General features: G+C 36.3%; 1 protein-coding gene across 10 annotated transcripts; it reads right to left on the bottom strand.

The window, feature by feature from the left end:
- Positions 1–3,824: 3,824 nt before the first annotated feature.
- Positions 3,825–6,954, bottom strand: LOC122040981. 10 transcript variants are annotated; one of them, XM_042600484.1, is made up of 6 exons: positions 6,745–6,953; positions 6,590–6,671; positions 5,572–6,519; positions 5,170–5,394; positions 5,014–5,105; positions 3,825–4,923 (listed from the first exon to the last, which is right to left on the bottom strand). In XM_042600484.1, the coding sequence occupies exons 3-6, from the start codon at positions 6,478–6,480 to the stop codon at positions 4,032–4,034; spliced, it is 2,118 nt and encodes a 705-aa protein (XP_042456418.1). In that variant the 5' UTR covers positions 6,481–6,519; positions 6,590–6,671; positions 6,745–6,953; the 3' UTR covers positions 3,825–4,031. The 10 variants fall into 10 exon arrangements, with proteins under 10 accessions (XP_042456418.1, XP_042456420.1, XP_042456422.1 ...); XM_042600486.1 differs by having other exon boundaries at positions 5,572–6,510; positions 6,616–6,671; XM_042600488.1 differs by having other exon boundaries at positions 5,572–6,273; positions 6,382–6,954.
- Positions 6,955–17,957: the final 11,003 nt, after the last annotated feature.

Below are 17,957 nucleotides of genomic sequence, written 5' to 3'. Positions count from 1 at the left end.
TACGAGAAAGAGGACTCAAAAGATAAGTCTTCTCCTCCTTTTCTATTTGAAATTTTCTATCCCTATCGCATGTCTTCTTCTCCTTTCGCTCACGGCTTGTCTTCAACGGCTATTTCTGTCATATCTCTTCTTCTCCAGTCTCCTTTCAAATCTATGTCACTTCTCAAGATTTTTTTTACTGTTATTTTTGTATCCACAGAGATGATAAATACAACCCATTGAATTAGATTTTTCATTATGAACTACTGAACTGTGAGCTCTGCTTTGGTTATCTACTGGTTTGTTGTCGTTGTGAAAAATTTGAAGACTTGCTCTTGGTTAGTTGGTTGTATACTTGTATGCAACTAAGCTAATGATTTAATTATAAGCTTCTCAAGGTGTTGTTTTTCTTTTCTCAAGCTAATGATTTAATTGTCTTTCTTTAACTTTACATCTAAACTTTGTTTCTACTTCAAATGATTTTTGCATTACTTGCTGCAGAAATAGCATTAAAATCTGCAGAATTAAAATCTGCTTCAAACAATTTTTGCATTACTTGCTGGCTTGCTGCAGAAATGGCATTAAAATCTGCAGCATAGTGACTAGTGATTAGGAACTAGTTAATAAGGCCAAAAAGAAGTCTCACTATGATGTTGTCAAATGTACTTAACAAGCTAATTTTGAGCTGCTAATTTATATTGTGTGTTTTATCTCCAGTATCCACTTTCTTGTGAGCTTCTCAAGGTACTGTTTTTCTTTACACACTTGAAGAATTGCTCTTGGTTGTATGCAGCTACGCTAATGATTTAATTAGTCAACTCATATTGATCATGCATACATTGTATGCAGTTACAAGTGTCACGCCCCGGAGGAATCCCTGTCCGAAGAAATTTCGGCAACATCTCCCCTATACGACGGACAATCTGAAACTTTACTACATCACCATATACCTCAGCCACATGCGGCTAGAACAAATAACAATAATAAACAAATTGAAATAATGACATCCACGCAGTTTATTAAACAATGATAATAGGACTCAAAATCCACCCTACTCAACTACACTCATAAAGCTCAAAACCGATATCCTACTCCACTACACTTGTAAAACACAAATCACAACGAACTTACCTCTTCTGCCCTCTAGGCAGGCATGTAGTAAAACAAGTCCAAATGGAAGTCATCGACAAATAAAAACAATCTATACAGGATCCAAAGTATCCAAAACATAACAAGTCTAAACATAGTCAATTAACGAAAACTCAAGGACCAATAGGCGTCCTCGTGATCTGCAGGGGATTAGCGATTGGAACTCTCTCCTGACAGCATCAACCTGAAAATAGTAAATATCCATGGGGTGAGTCAACTCCTCAGCGGGTAACAACTGATATACATAGTAGAGAAATAACATCTAGCACTAATCATGCGTATAGTCCCCTGATATAAGAAGGAATAAATACAACTGAAGTAAACATGAGAAAACTGTACTAACTAGGACCCGGTACAAGGATAAACAGTCCGAGAGATATAGAAATCCTGTATGCATGTCAAGCATGGCCATCCAACCAAAATGCAGCAAATAAATGCAGTAAACACAATCACAAGAAATAAATGCATCAATGCATATGATGCCAATGATGCGTCCTGGTCACCCCTGACACCAGTCAACCATCTCACACACAATAGTGAGATAGAGTGGGTAGGGCTGTGACAACCGTGCACTCTGTCGTCACTGCTCCTGATGAGTGACCGAGTGGACGGGATGCTGTTGGCGTACAACTATCCTCCTACCCCAAATCATAAATGGGGGAGCGCAATGCTGTCAGGGACACTTTACTGACATGTCTCTTCAGGGAAAGCTTGGGATAACGTGCTCGCTTTAAAAAGCGTGCACACATGCTACAGGAGCCCTATATAAAAGGGGGTCTAAGCATCGACGGAGGTATGTTTTTCTCGCAATTTCTATTGTTGCGCTACAGTTCTTTTTGCTTCTTCTTGCTTCGCCAGAGACTGACTTGAGCGTCGGAGGGTCATCGCTAGGGACCCCTTCCCTGGCTAGGCATTGACGCTGCTTGTGTTGCAGGCGGGAGTGAAGTCCACTGGAGGTTAGTAAGAGCGCTATATCCCCAGTATCCGTCTCCTCGACTTTCGGACAAGATCAGTGTGCATAATAAACCCCGATAATGTGGGACTTAAGGGGTGTGATTGCTTCCTCCAATATATCTAAATTTAGTATGAAGAATTAAAGTTCATGCTGTATTAAAGTTTAGGAAGTTCATGTTGGAAATGTAAATGGAAATATAAGAGTTGATGGAAAGGAACTCCCATAGATGTTTGGAGTTTAGTCCTATATTGGGGGAAGATTGACTAAAAGGTTGATTTATATTGAATCATAATAACTGAAAGTTGTGAACATATATATAGGGAGAGGATTTTTTTTGTGCTCACATCCATAGAGGATCATTTTTCTCGTGCTCGCATCCATAGAGGATTAGGGTGTGAATTCAAGGTTAGAATTGCACTAAACTGAGATAACTTGTATACGAGTATGACCTATGCACGTTGAATGTTGGCTCGGTTAAGGTAAAATTTTCCCAAGCGAATTAACAAATGTTTTACTATCCGAATCTATTTTGCTACCTACTGAGTAATGGATGCATTAATGTGTGGATTTGAAATAGTCGAATGTTAATGCCGTATCTGTAACTGCTCGGGTGAAATGGTCGACGGCTAACATTTTGATCCAGGCTAGAAAAGATAGTAAATGATCTTTATTTTACCATTCAATGCTCTGCCAAGGGGTTGGTTCTCCTATATGAGGAGGTCTGACCTTGAGTAGAAGGATAGACAGAAAAGCAAAGAAATGCCATCTACTTTCGCTCGATAGTTCTATCTATGATAACATTTGGGTATAAGCTTAGTTCATCGTGATATGTTTGGGGTGATTGTGGTATATCATTGTATCATAGGAAATAGATATCCATCATAATCTTGAAGTATCGTCGGAGAGGACGAATATATTTTAATGAAACTGTATTAAATGCAATCCTTGATTTCTCTCTTGCCCCACTAGGGAATCCACTCAGACTCGACCAACTCGGTTGTTGGGTGACGCAACGACTCAACCGACTCAGTAGCTGGGCGATGCAACAACTCAATGACTCGATAGCTCAAGCACTCGATAGCTTGGGTACTCAACGCCCCACACTCAATACTTGGCAACTCGGGCATTGAACGTCGTGACTCGATAACCCACTCGGGCAACATTCGGATCCCCATTCAGACTTGAAAGCACAATGGCCAGTTAGACCTCACGGTGCTCGAGACCACTCATGAGCATTTGGCTAGTGACGTCTCACTTGGGCTTTGGAAGTCCAATTAGAAACTCGATAGACAGTGAGTCAACTTTGTGCAGTTGGCAACTCGGCCGCTTTGAAGTTTGATCTCGCAACACTCGACGCTCAAGCAATAATCTTCCTACCCAGGAACACCACTTGGACAACCCAGCAAATCAACCTCCAGCAAATCACACTAACAAGTCCAGATTGACACCTTGACATTATCAACTCAAACCACATTTGAGTTATTTTCTATAATTTCAATTCTGAGCATTCTAATTATCTCCGGTCGGTAATTAAATTCTGGAATATTATCCAACAGTTCAATTCAACTTAGAATGCTAAGACACTTAATAGGGACCTTAGTAAGTTGCTTTGTTTTTTAGCCAATTTGTCGAACTTTATAGGTTTGAGAGGTTCATAATTGATTTAGTTAATAAGGTGTCAATTGACAAGACACTATATTCTATTCGTTAATATGGAATATTTGAATGCAACTCAATTCTAAATAAATACAAGAAAATTATCTCAACTTTTATACCATTCATCTTTTTTTTTTTTCAATTTCCAATTTATCCTCCGGAAAAAAAACTCCGCCCACATCGTAATTATTCGACGGTCGACCCGCGATTAACCTGCCCTTCTTCGGAGAGTAAAAAGGCATTGAACCTAAAAAGGTTTCAACGCTTCATCATTCCGGCGCCTGCCGATCTGTCATCCCTTCCGCCTCGGCCGCCCTCCGCTCCCCGCCGCAGGTTGGGGCGGCGCCGCGGCCGGGGCCGTGCCGCCGAGCGCTACGGCGGCCGACTCAACGTGGGTGAGGAGGTACTCGTAGATCTTCTTCCGCAGTCGCTCCACCGTCTCCGGCGGCACGCCGGTGGGACCCTCGCCTTCCTCCGCGTCCTCTTCCAAGTCGGCCTCTCCCTCCTTCCTCTGTTGGTCGATCGTCTCCAGCCAGTCGTTCACCTTCTTGAGCAGCGGCAGCATGGCGGCCACCTGCTCCCGATCGGACGGCACCAGGGCGGCCGCGTCCGCGTCGAGGAACCTCTCCGCGAACGCCAGGAACCATGACTGCGCGTCCTCCTTCAGCGCTCGCGCCAACTCCGCCCCCTCTTCCAGCCCTCTGCCGCGCTCCCATTCTGGCAGCGGCGACGGTGGCGCCAGCCCCCGCGTCTTCCCATTGCCCAACGGCGCCGCGGACAACCTCGATTTCGACTGGAGCGAGGCCTTGGAGGTCGCAGACGCCGCTGCCGGGGAAGTCTTCGACACAACCTCGAGTACGACAGTCGCCACCGTCGCAGAAGAGGCCGCGGAGGGGTTCCTGCGGTTGTAGAGGGAGAAGTGGGAGAGCTCAGTGGCGAGGCCGGCGTCGACCCAGGCAGCGACGCGGCGGCGGTTCCTGGTGGAGATTTTTAGTGCTTCTTCTTTAACTTGGCCAGCGGCTACTGCGTCCGACGACGTTCCAGCTACCAATTGAGACCTGAACTTGGAAAGAGAGTCGGCAACGCTCGCGGCACGCGATAGGGAGGAATCGAAGGCCAGAAACTGCTCCACGGCCGGCTGCGGATTTTCTTCCTTGGCACTGCCACTGACCTCCGCATACATGCTGCGTACACGGCAAAGCCCAGTAAGCAGCACTCTGATTAACTCGATTCACCTTTCACAAGCAAAAAAATGCACAGTAGAATTCGTTTACCTTAAGCAACGGATCAAGCTCTCTGCGACAGAAGCTTCTTGCAAAGCCTCTACAGCAGCCTGTTGCGCTGCATCCCTATGCTTGAAGAGCTCCTGAGATTTACAATGATTCATGTCCCATGACCACTTAGAAGCTACTATAAAATGTTTATCCTACCTTCCCCAGTTTTGCTAGAGACGATGGAAGTGACTGCCATGGAACACCACCATCTGTCCACTTTCTTTTAGTTGTTTCGATCTTCACCAAGTTACCAAGACTTGGAATGTTAACAGGACTCTGTTTAGTTGTTTTACCGGAATCCTCTGCAGCTGCAGGAGCTTGAATCTTGCTATCCTCCTTAGGTAAAGATTTCTCATTTTTTGATGATTTCCGTCCAGGGATCTGTGAATCAGAAAATTAATGCTAAGTGACCAAAATGAAGAATAATCATTCTAAACTCTGATATCAAAGTAGCTATTTACATGCCATTGAGCATTGTAATCATAGTTATAGTGAATGACAGCAGCTCAAGGTACACAACAGAAGAGCAATTTATATTGAGTTAGATATTGAACTCACAGAAGCACTTCTAAATTCAGATTTTGTTGTAGCTTTGGAATTTTTTGAGGTTGAACAATCTCTAACCTTCGTGTCCAGATTCTCTTCCCAGTTCTTTCTCAAAGCTTTGGGTCCTAATTCAATGGTTGGAGCCAGGAAATTTGCTGAAGTAGACTTCCTACCAGCAGATGTTCCTTTCAACATCGAAGCTGCCTTCTCCAACAGACTCACTCTTGATGATGATGCCGGCTTCTGTACTCCTTTAGCTTTTGCTTGCCTCTTAATCTCGCTAGAGAAATTCCCAAAAGATGCAGGCAAAGAATAGACACAGCTCGGAGATGAAGGTAATAACCTTGAGTTGGTTGATCTTGATCCGGCACTCGTGCCCTTCTTGTCCAATTTGCCATTGACTGGTAGTTTCAAGAGCAGAGACCTAGACTTAGTAAGCGAGATCCTTCTTCTTTCTGCTTCCTGTGTCTTATTATTCTCTGTAGATGTGTTATTGCTGTTCTTTGAGTCGTCGAGTGGCTTCAGTTTGTCCATGGCGAGAAAATTACAAAGAGAACTGGTGGCAGCAAGATCCTCAGGGTTGCCAACACAGGGGTGACGACCAGGAAGAGGCCTCACACCCTTAAGAGTGGGAACCGGAGAGCCTGCCTCGAGGCGATCGACATGAATGAATTGACCGAGTTGGATCTTATCACTTAAGATAAGGTCATTGTGCTGGTCGGGCAGGGAAACAAATGTTGCATGGGAAGAATCAGAGACCTTGAGATAAAACCCTTGGTTGGCGAAGAGATCACTTCCAGAAAGAGCAGGCACAATACTCACGACTTGAAGAAGGGATGAACGGTGCTCTCCGGCAATCTTCACATCAGTATTCATATGCTGCAGGAGCTTGATAAGGACGCCCGGGACTAACGATGCCATTTACAGCAACCCTAAAGCTCATTCATTACTCTGCAAGAACTGCGAGCTAAGTTTCTTAGATCGATCATGCGAACTTGTAGGTTAACATTACAAAATATAGAAGAAGAACCAGAGATTTTATGTTCAAGGAATCGCCTTTTCCCGATCGTCGCTGCTCGGATCGGATCGATTCTCGCGATCAGGAAAGCACACTAGAAACAACAACACTTTTTTTCGGAATTTCACTGCTTGATCAGCAAAAAGGGGAGTAAATGACAGACAGACCTCGGTAGGACCTCCGGTGGAGATCTCGAATGCGATCGATCTCTAGAAACTTTCCACCGAGAAGATCGAACAAGAGGCGAAATCAGAGTCAGCGCGAATCCCTCGCGGCACAGCAGTTGAAATCTGCAAGGAAGGATCTTTTGGAGCCGGACATTACCGCCGTCCTACGTCTGTACATCGATCGTACTGAAAGAGACAGAGAAGCGCCAGGAGGAAGACCCTTTTATTCTCATTTTTTTTATTCTAGAAATAGATAGAAATTAAGAGGACGTCTGTTTTTAAATATTAAAATAATTTAGCCTAATTATTACCACATTCTACCGTAGGCGCACGCAGGATTTTGAAATTAACAAAGGGCTCCACTTCTTAATTTTTATCCAAAAAAGCACACCTTTGTGCTGACATGTTTTTACTTATTTTACAGCTAAATTAAAATAAAAAAATTATACCAAATTAATAATAATTAAAAAATTCTAATTAATATCAAATTAATATATATATATATATATATTAAAAAAATTATTAATGAGTTTTGATTAAAAATGATTAATGGCCTTAAAAGCTTAATTTTATTTTAACTTTATATCATTATACTTGTTCCATAAATTTGTTTATATTTTTAGTTTTTTAAATTAGTTTTAACTCAAAGTCATTAATAACTTGCTAAATTTCCGTCATTTCACTTTTGATGCTTCTCTAATTTTTTTCCCATTTTTTAAAATTTTAGACCTTAATAAAAACAAAAAAAAAAAAGATAAAGATTACAAAAGAACATTAATAAAAATTTTAAAAATACAAAATGTTTTTTATTTTTATATTTTTAATAGCTAATTATAAGAGAAAAAAGGGAAAATAAAACAAAACTAAAAAGGGAAAAAATAAAATAAGAAAAAAAAAACCTCGCTACTTTGGTCAAAACAGATCTAGAGGTGGAATATCAAAAGATTTGATTCAATAGATTCCTTTAATTTTTTGAATTATATATATATATATATATATATATATATATATATATATATATATATATATATATATATATATATATATAAAAGGTATTCACTGCAACATCAATAACTTTTTTTTACTGATTTTGTTATGCTAAAGTTTTAGGATTTTAAAAGTATTTAAATTATTAATAAGTTTTGTTCAAAATTTATTAATGGACTTAGGCAAGTTAGAATCGATCCAAATTAGATATAATAAGTTGATTTCACTCTTATGAGTTTCATCGTACCCAAAACTTTTGACGTGTACCCTACTAGTCCATAGAAACTATTAAAAAATTAGGTAACATTTGATTTGATTTTTTTTTTATAGAAAAACAAAAATATTATTGTTGGTGTAGTTGGCACCAATGGTGAAATCTAAATTTTGATGAATAATAAATACATTAAAGTTAGAAGTGCTGTGATCTAACCTTATTATCGAGTGTACTAGATTGACTAACCCTAGTCAGGATATTCGATTTCTGATTAGTTGAAGACTGGATGTATGATTCTGGTAAGTTGGGATGTTCGATTTCCGACATGTTAAAGTCCATATGTGGGATTTTGGTAAGGGTCGGGACGTGCGATTTTCAATTGGAAGATAGGTTCGGCCCTGAAGGAGGGCCATCCTGGGCAATGGGCCTGGGCCTTGAGTTTTGGGGGGCCCAAAATTTTTTTTAAAAAAATATTATGTTTAAATTTTAATAGGTGTAGTGCAGGATTAGATTTAGGGCTTTTCTTTTGCCGCCTACACCTGTGCTGTGCGATGAGAAACTCGTCGCGGTGCCCCCTGCTGGCTACTGCCTTCGGCTTCACCTACGACTACGAGAAAGAGGACTCAAAAGCTAAGTCTTCCCCTCCTTTTCTATTTGAAATTTTCTATCCCTATCGCATCTCTTCTTCTCCTTTCGCTCACGGCTTGTCTTCAATGACTATTTCTATCACATCTCTTCTTCTCCAGTTCTCCTTTCAAATCTATGTCACTTTTCAAGATTTTTTTTATTGTTATTTTTGTATCCATAGAGATGATAAATACAACCCATTGAATTAGATTTTTCATTGTGAACTGTTGAACTGTGAGCTCTGCTTTGGTTGTCTACTTGTTTGTTGTCGTTGTGAAAAAATTGAAGACTTGCTCTTGGTTAGTTGTTTGTATACTTGTATGCAACTAAGCTAATGATTTAATTGTAAGCTTCTCAAGGTGCTGTTTTTCTTTACTCAAGCTAATGATTTAATTGTCTTTCTTCAACTTTACATCTAAACTTTGTTTATGCTTCAAATGATTTTTGCATTACTTGATGCAGAAATAGCATTAAAATTTGCAGCATTAAAATCCGCAGAACTAAAATCTGCTTCAAATGATTTTTGTATTACTTGCTGGCTTGCTGCAGAAATGGCATTAAAATATGCAGCATAGTGACTAGTGATTAGGAACTAGTTAATAAGGCCAAAGAGAAGTCTCACTATGATGTTGTCTAATGTACTTATCAAGCTAATTTTGAACTCCTAATTTATATTGTGTGTTTTATCTCCAGTATCCACTTTCTTGTGAGCTTCTCAAGGTACTATTTTTCTTTACTCACTTGAAGAATTGCTCTTGGTTGTATGCAGCTAAGCTAATGATTTAATTAGTCAACTCATATTGATCATGCATACATTGTATGCAGTTACAAGAAAAACTGATTGCATTTTGCATATTTGTTGTTTGTTAACTTAGATATCCATAGTGTAAATGACAATGTGCAATGGATATAGTTGGACTTATAGTTGAAAACCTAATATAAAAATTTAGCACAAACAAAGTTTGGTCTTGATCTTAGGATGTTAGAATGATTACAAAATAACTCTCCTTTCAAATGGAAATGAAATGCTAAGTCTGTTGGTACAATGATACTCTTAAGTTGCCAAGTTTTATTTAACAGAATTACTTATTTTAATGTGTTTTACAAAGGGTGTTGTTTCTATGCGCTTGAACTTGTTACTTGTGTTGTTATAATTAGTATTGTTGTTTCTTTAAGTACCATAATTTTACTAATTAGTTTTAATTTGATAATGATTTGATTTTCTTTTAACAGGTGTTGTCTGACGAGGTGCTTAACTTAACAACCTAGGATATTTCCATTAATATTGAAAACTATCATATTCCAGATGCTATTATTCCTTTACTAGTGAAATAATTTGAATTATTTTTTTTTGTAATTGTTGTGGTTTTGTACATTATAATATGTTGCCTAAAAAACATCTTTCTGGATGTGAGAAAAGGAAAAAAAGAAAAAAATTAAAACAATTGACTGAATCACAAAGAGGTGCTATTAATAAATTCTTTATTAAAAGTTCTCATGATAATGCACAAAATTCAACTATGATTGTGAATGATGTAGATGAGTGTAATGAGATTCACGATGTTAATGAAGAAAGAGAAAATTTGAGTGAGCATGAAAATGTTATAAATAGGGTAGATAATGAGAATATTAACATTGATGAACAATTTATTTCTTCACTTGATATATATGATCCAAGAAATTGGGATAATCTTGATAACAATGCACGTGATATTTTAGTTGAAAAAGGGCCTATAAGAGAAATGAATATTGTATATCCTTTGGACGATACTTCTAGGCATTTTTCTTGTGCTTATTATTCTAGACATTTAAGTAATAGAGAAATAAGAGACCGAAAGTGGTTGTTTTACAGTAAATATGTAGATAAAGTTTATTGCTTTTGTTGCAAGTTGTTTAAATCTGAAAACAATAGAAGTTCATTAGCAAAGGATGAATTTAGAGATTGGAAACATCTTAGTGAACGACTTAAAGAACATGAAAAATACTATTGAACATATAACTAACATGAACACTTGGAATGAATTAAAAATGCGATTAGATAAAAATATAACAATTGATAAAGACTTACAACGAGAAATTTCCAAAGAAAAAGAGCGTTGGTGACAAGTTATAACAAGAATAATAGCAACTGTAAAATGTCTTTCTAAACGTTGTTTGGCTTTTCGAGGATCTAATGAAAAACTTTATCAAGATAATAATGAAAATTTTTTTGGGTTGATTGAAATGATTGCTGAATTTGATTATGTGACGCAAGATCATATTAGACGTATTCAAAGTAATGAAATTCATTATCATTACCTAGGTCATAAAATTCAGAATGAGTTGATTTCTATTTTAGCTAATAATGTTAAAAGTGTTATCATTAATAAAATTAAAGAAGCAAAATATTTTTTAATAATTCTTGATTGTACCCTAGATATAAGTCATCAAGAACAAATGACTTTTATAGTACGATGTGTTAATATGTCAGGTAATAAAGTGAAAATAGAGGAGTACTTTTTAGAGTTTCTAAAAGTAGATGATACATCTGGTTTAGGACTTTTTAACGAATTACAAAATGTGTTAAAATCACTTGATCTTAGTATCGAAAATATTAGAGGTCAAGGTTATGATAATAGTTCAAATATGAAAGGAAAACACCAAGGAGTTCAAAAGAGGTTACTTGAAATAAATCTCATTCTTGTGTTAAAGCTGTTTCTTTTTTTGGAGTAGTGCAACGCATATATACATTATTTTCAAGTTCTCCTAAGAGATGGAAAATTTACTTAATAATGTGAAGGGATTAACCGTCAAATCTTTATCAAATACTCATTGGGAAAGTCGTATTAAAAGTGTTCAAGCTATTAGATTTCAAATTGTGGAAGTGAGAGCAGCTTTACTTGAATTAAATAATATTTGTGATGATGCAAAGTCAATAAGTGAAGCTGAAAGTTTAGCTAATTCAATCGAAAATTTTGAATTTTTACTTGGTATGGTCATTTGGTATGATATCTTATTTGCTATAAACATTGTGAGTAAGAAATTATAATCAAAATCTATGTGCATGGACTCTGCCATGAAACAATTAGAAGATGTAATCTCATTTTTTGAAAAGTATAGGAATGATGGTTATGCTGCAAGTTTGACTATTGCTAAGAGTCTTGCATTAGATATGAATATAGAACTAATATTTACAACAAAGCGCCGTATTTTTAGGAAAAGACAATTTAATGAAAGAGAAGATGATGAAGTTTCACTATCATTAGAAGAGTCTTTTAGAATTGATTATTTTATTGTTGTTGTGGATATGACAATTGCTTCTTTAAAATGTAGATTCGAGCAAATCAAAACCTTTGAAAATATATTTGACTTTTTATTTGATTCAAAAACATTAAGAACTTTGAATGATGATGAATTAAGAAAATATTGTGTCAATCTAAAATCTGCTCTAACTCATGACAACTCATCAGATGTTGAATTAGATGATTTATTTACTGAATTAAAAATATTACAAACGACTTTACCAAATATGCAATTGATATTCTTGAATTTGTTCAAAGTATAGATTGTTATCCAAATGTTGCAATTGCTTATAGAATTTTATTGACTATGCATGTTACAGTAGCATCGACTGAAAGGAGTTTTTCAAAATTAAAATTATTAAAAGCATATATGAGATCGTCAATGTCTCAAGAAAGATTAAATGGATTGGCAATTTTATGTATTGAAAAAGATATCTTGGAAAATCTTGAAACTGATAATATTATAGAAGATTTTGCAAATAGAAATGCTAGAAGAAGTCATTGTAGATAAATTATATATTATTAAAAATTTATTTAGGATCTTATTTTATTATTTCGCCCAGGGCCTCCTGAGTCGAAGGACCAGGGCTGATTGGAGAAGACCATATGTGCGATTCCGGTAAGTCGGGATGTGCGATTCTCGATTGGAGAAAACTAGATGTGTGATTTCAGTAGGTCAGGATATTTGATTCCCGAAGTCTGGATGTGTGATTCCAAGGGTAACTCTACACTTGGTAAGTAGAGGTAAGTCATTGGAGAAGAGTGACTAAGTGAGGACGCATCCCTGTTTGAAGGGATAGTAGGCGTTGGTCCAATTTAGGTCTATTTCATAAATCCTTTATAAGGGTGTTTCCCCCAAGCCACTATACACAACTACTACACGAGGTTCTATGCGTCCGATTAGTTTTTCGACTGCTCCAACTTTTTACTGCTACTTCATAGAAGTCTGTCTACCACCAAGCTATTTTTCCGAGTCATCCGATCATCTCCGACAGACCGATAACAACACATGAGCGCTCTTAATTATTGATAATATTTTGTTAAGTGTTACACATTTTATTATTGCTTTAAAAAGGGGAAATGTAGACTGTTATACTGTCCCTATTTCTTGTATTCAATCACATCTTTCGATAGTTTCGGAAGAGGCATTTTGTGGATTGCCCATCGATAGGTCCGTGGGACCTGGGTCTTAGAATAGGAGTCGTCGAAGGTTCCGAATTAAATAAATTCTTGTGTTTATGTTTTTTTTCTATTTCTGTCTATTTTCTTTTCGCTGCATACTTTGCCCCTCTCTCTCATGTATGCCTTGATTCAATAATTGTTTGGTTGATAATTTTCATATTTATTTTTTAGAAAAGAAGATATCATTTTATGAAGAAATAAAAAATATTTAAAATTATTGTCTAAGAAAATAAAAACGCTTATGTTTTTAGAAAATGAAAATAAAACTAGACGCTATCTTAATTTTCTTTGTTTTTTGTCACAGTAATATGTAGATCTAGATACATCTAATTTACTTTAGTACACAATAATATCTTTAGTTCTTTGTTTTTTCTATTTCTGTCTATTTCTTTTTCACTGCATACTAATATGTAGATCTAGATACATCTAATTTACTTTAGTACACAATAGTAATAACTTGCTTAGACTCTTCTAATAATATTCATGCTAAAGTTTCTGAATTTCAAAAACATATAAGTCATTGTGCATAAGTCAGATTCAAATCTTAATTGATAGGTTTCTTCATGTTTCCAATTTCATCATGCTCCACAACTTTTAACTCATAATTATAGATCGGGTAGGCTCTATCGAAATTTCAACCCTATACTGCACCCTATACCAAAAAATTAATATAATAAAAATTTATATGGATACCGTATCAAACTTTTAATATATAAAAAATTTAATATGAAATAAATCTTATACCGTACATAATTAAATTCGATATACTAAATATTTTGATATAAATCTTATATTGATATCAATATCAAAAGTTTTTATAAAGTATAAATACAAAATTTAGGTATATATATATATATAATCAGCTCTAAGATGTTTTTCTATTTTTTTTAATTTAATTTAATTTTTCATTTTTTTCTCTTGTAATCAACTATTGAGAAATAAAAAATAATAATTTCTAAAGATTCTTATATTTTTATTAATGTTAATAATTTCTAAAGATTCTTATATTTTTATTAATGTTATTTTGTATTTTTTAATTTTTTATTTTTACTAAGGTCCCAAAATTGAAAATAAAAATATGGATAAATTTAAGGGTCCATCCGGAGTGTAACCATGTAAATTTAGAATAAAATGGAATTATTTAAGATAATCAATAATTTTTTTGGTCAAAATTCATTATAGATTTCAATTGTTCATTTTTTTTTAAAAAAAAATTATAAATAAATTAAAAGGATGATTCGTATTGGACAATATTAATTTAACATAACCTTTGATTTCTAAGGCTATCAATGACTTTTTATATGAAAATTATTTATGAAATAACTAATTTATTTTATTTTATTTTTCTCTTTTTTATTAGTTTTGTTTCACCTTTATTTTTTATTGTAATTGATATTAAAATAAAAAATAAAATTTTTAGGTTTTAAACATATTTTATTAATATTCTTTTGTAATTCTTTCCTTTTTTATGTTTTAATTGAGGCTTAAAAAGAAAAATAAAAAATATGAATAAATTTAGAAGACATTATGACATAAATGTCAATAAAATTGAGCTTTTAAGTCATCGATTACTTTTTATCCAAACTTATTAATAGACTTGTGCACGAAGCTCCTATTAATATGGAATCTCGAGAGAAAGTCATTGGAGCAATTAGTATGACTGTAAGTTTTGATGTTTAAGTAAAAATTTAAGTTAGGTTATTATTGTATTTGATATGCGTTTGTGAGTGTGTAAGATATAGGTACAATAAGACAAAGTCCAAGTGTGTAATCTTGGCAACATAAGTCCAAGTATGACTTGGTATGAATGAAGTCTTGGAGTGTGGCTCTTGGCGGTGAAGTCCCGGAGGTGCGACTTCTTGGCAAAAGAAGACCCGACAACAAAGGACAAGGCCGAAGGAAACTTTTGAAGGCAAGGTGTGAAGAATGAGGAAACATCCAAGTGACGCGAGTCTGACGGAAGAGGCTAGAAGGCAAGATCGAAGTTGTGCGGACAAGGACGAGTGCTGAGTGATTGTACTCAGAGTTACCAGTTGACTGGCAGGATCACCAGTCGACTAGGGCAAACACAAAATATTTCTGTGCCTAACGACTATGAATACAGTTGACTACCAAGACCAGTTGACTGGTAATGTTACTAGTCGATTGGTAAAGAGTGGTTGAACAGAATCATGGATTCTGTGGAGTACCGTTGGTTGTGTCCAATGATAACATCAGTTGACTGGTAACTTTACTAATCGACTGGTAGCAAGAAAATAGCTTGGTTGTTTTGTTTTTTCCCAAGCTCTATATAATGAATCTTAGCGTGGTTGGCTTGGGTGATGAAATTAGAGGTGGTTAACCCCTAATTAGAGTCTCCAAAGCTCTCATTGCAATCCAAGATCTTAATCAAGTTTGTGGCAAGGTTTCTCTATCGACAAGAAGGATTGTGCTAGCCAGAGTTTCGGGATTGATCCACCGACGGATTTAGGGATTGTCCACCTTACAGACACACCATGGAGTAAGAGCATCATCTCCAAATCACATTAAAGGAATATGTTAGGGTTTGTTTGTTTTCTTCTTGTCTTTATTGTTTCTAGGGTTAGCTTTCTACTTGTCGTTTTGTATTTCGTTGCGTTAACAAGTGTAGGAAAGTGAACAAAGTGGGCGACTGCCTATTCACCCTATCTAGCCGGTGATCAAGGTCCCAACAAGTAGTATTAGAGCAAGGAGCGTTCTTAAAGGACTAATCAGCAGAAGGAGCAACTACTAGAGGAAGAAATAGAGTCGGAGGGAGCATTAAGATGGGATATCCGAATCCCACCTCTATATGTGCAAGGAGATTTCAAGTATTAGAGGTTGCGATTGGAGACATGGTTCTAAATAGATTGGAACCATTGAACCGCTTTGGAAGATCCCTTCGAAACTCCAACAGAAAAGAAGGGAAAGCGTCTTCAGCCACGGTATTAGATCGAGGAGAAAAGGCAATAATGGGAGGCGAACAAGGAGGTAACTAAAATTTTATTAACTTTATTGCCTTCTAATGTGTTGTCTAGGGTAGATGAATACAAGTGTTGGTCCCTTTGGAGGCCGGCAAGAGGGGAGGGGTGAATTGCCCTACAAATTAAAACTCGAACCTTTCTCGGATTTCAACTATATAATGAACACTTGTAATAAATAAAAGAGACTAAGTAAAGAAAAGCAGACACCAGAGTTTTACTTGGTTTGCAATCAGGGGATTGCTAATCCAAGGAATGTAAGCGCACTATCTGATTCTCCTCTGGGCGGAGTAGCCTCTTTACAACGTTGACAGCACAAATGAAAAGAACAGAATTGAAAGCACAGAAAGAATTGATTACAAGTTTGTTGTTTTTAAGCTTCTGGACCAAGGCTATATTTATAGCCTTGGTCGGGGCGCCTGGAAGGGTTCCGGGCGCCCTGGGGGGGGGGATAAAACTTATCCCCCAACGTTTAGATCGAGTCAAAACTCGATCTGGTCAACTTTGCTGCTCAGGGCACCCCGGAGGGGTCCGGGCGCCCCGGACCCCAAAAGTCAACTCTGGTTGACTTTTTCCGTCCGGTCGCTCCGCTTCGGTTCAGCTCGTCTCGGTCCGGGTTTTCTGTTCCGGCTCCACTAGCTTGGGTGATCTCGGCCATCCGGAATAGGGCTCACCCGAACCTATGTTCCGACCTTCTCCTCGAGCAGCCTTCCTTCCCGGTTTCTCGACCCTCGAACGCCGCACACGTTCTTCTCGTCCACCAGTATACTCTTCCGCGGTCACCTTGTCCCTCGGACGCACCGAGCCCGTCGGCTCTCTCCCCGTGCCGTCCTTCTCACTAGCCACGTCTTCCGCTCGACTTCCTGTGTTCCTAAGCTCCTGCACACTTAGACACAAGGGTTAAACAAATGCAGGACCTAACTTAGCTTGTTTGATCACATCAAAACACCTTGGGGTTCCAACAATCTCCCCTTTTTTGATGTGAGCAACCCAAGTTAAGTTAGGGTAAACATATGCAATAAAAAATAATTTATATTCAAATAAATCCAAATATTTTTCAATTGAAAAATTATAGTACCTCCCCCTAGACTTAACATACTTCTCCCCCTTTGATCACATAAAAATTGAGGTTATAAACAAGTCTAAGGTAAAGACTTTAAGTAAAGACACTCTTCAGAATATTTCTTTCAAAAAAAAATTTAAGTAAAACATTTTTCAGATAAAACAGTCATAAGTGTGTAAAAAAAAAATTTTAAGTTTGAAACTTATCTCAACATTCCCAAAAAATATTTTTCTAATTAAAAAAAATCTAAGTTAATATTCATAAGAAACAATTCTAAGTCAATTTTAAGAAAAATTATAAGGCAATATTATCAAAAAAAATTCTAAGATAAAAAATTTCTAAATCAATTTTCATAAAAATTTCTAAGTCAAGTTAAAAAATTTTTTTAAAAAATATTTTCTAACAAAAATTGAATAACTCTTTTAAAGCATTAGGTAATTTAAATTAATGCTTTTTCAGTTAGTCAATTAAACTTTTCATTTCGATACTTGGCTTCCAGGTCGTGGCGAGACACTAGGCCTTCTTGGTTATTGGAGCAACAACCACTTCCTTAGACAAAGCCTTATAAAGAAATTAGTTGTTTAATTTCCTTGCTGAAAATGCTAAGTCTGATTTTAATTTTAAATTAAATAGGTTTTTGGAACCCAGTAGAGGTTCCTACCTACAGGATTAACCAGGTATTTCCTAGGTATATAGATTTTTAATATATTTCTAATTTGACTTTGATGAAATCTATAATACCAATTTAAACCTCTATAATTCCTAAAAGTAGAAATATTTGAACCATTAGATTTTTTCAATCTTTCTATTTCTTATTTTAGTTTTTCATTTTCAATTTTCAATTTTTCAAAATCCTCTATAAGACATGATTTTGCCAAAAT

This window comes from Zingiber officinale, chromosome 2A, assembly GCF_018446385.1.
Source record: "Zingiber officinale cultivar Zhangliang chromosome 2A, Zo_v1.1, whole genome shotgun sequence".
In the NCBI taxonomy this organism is placed as follows: domain Eukaryota; kingdom Viridiplantae; phylum Streptophyta; class Magnoliopsida; order Zingiberales; family Zingiberaceae; genus Zingiber; species Zingiber officinale.
This window is presented reverse-complemented; position numbering and strand designations above follow the sequence as displayed.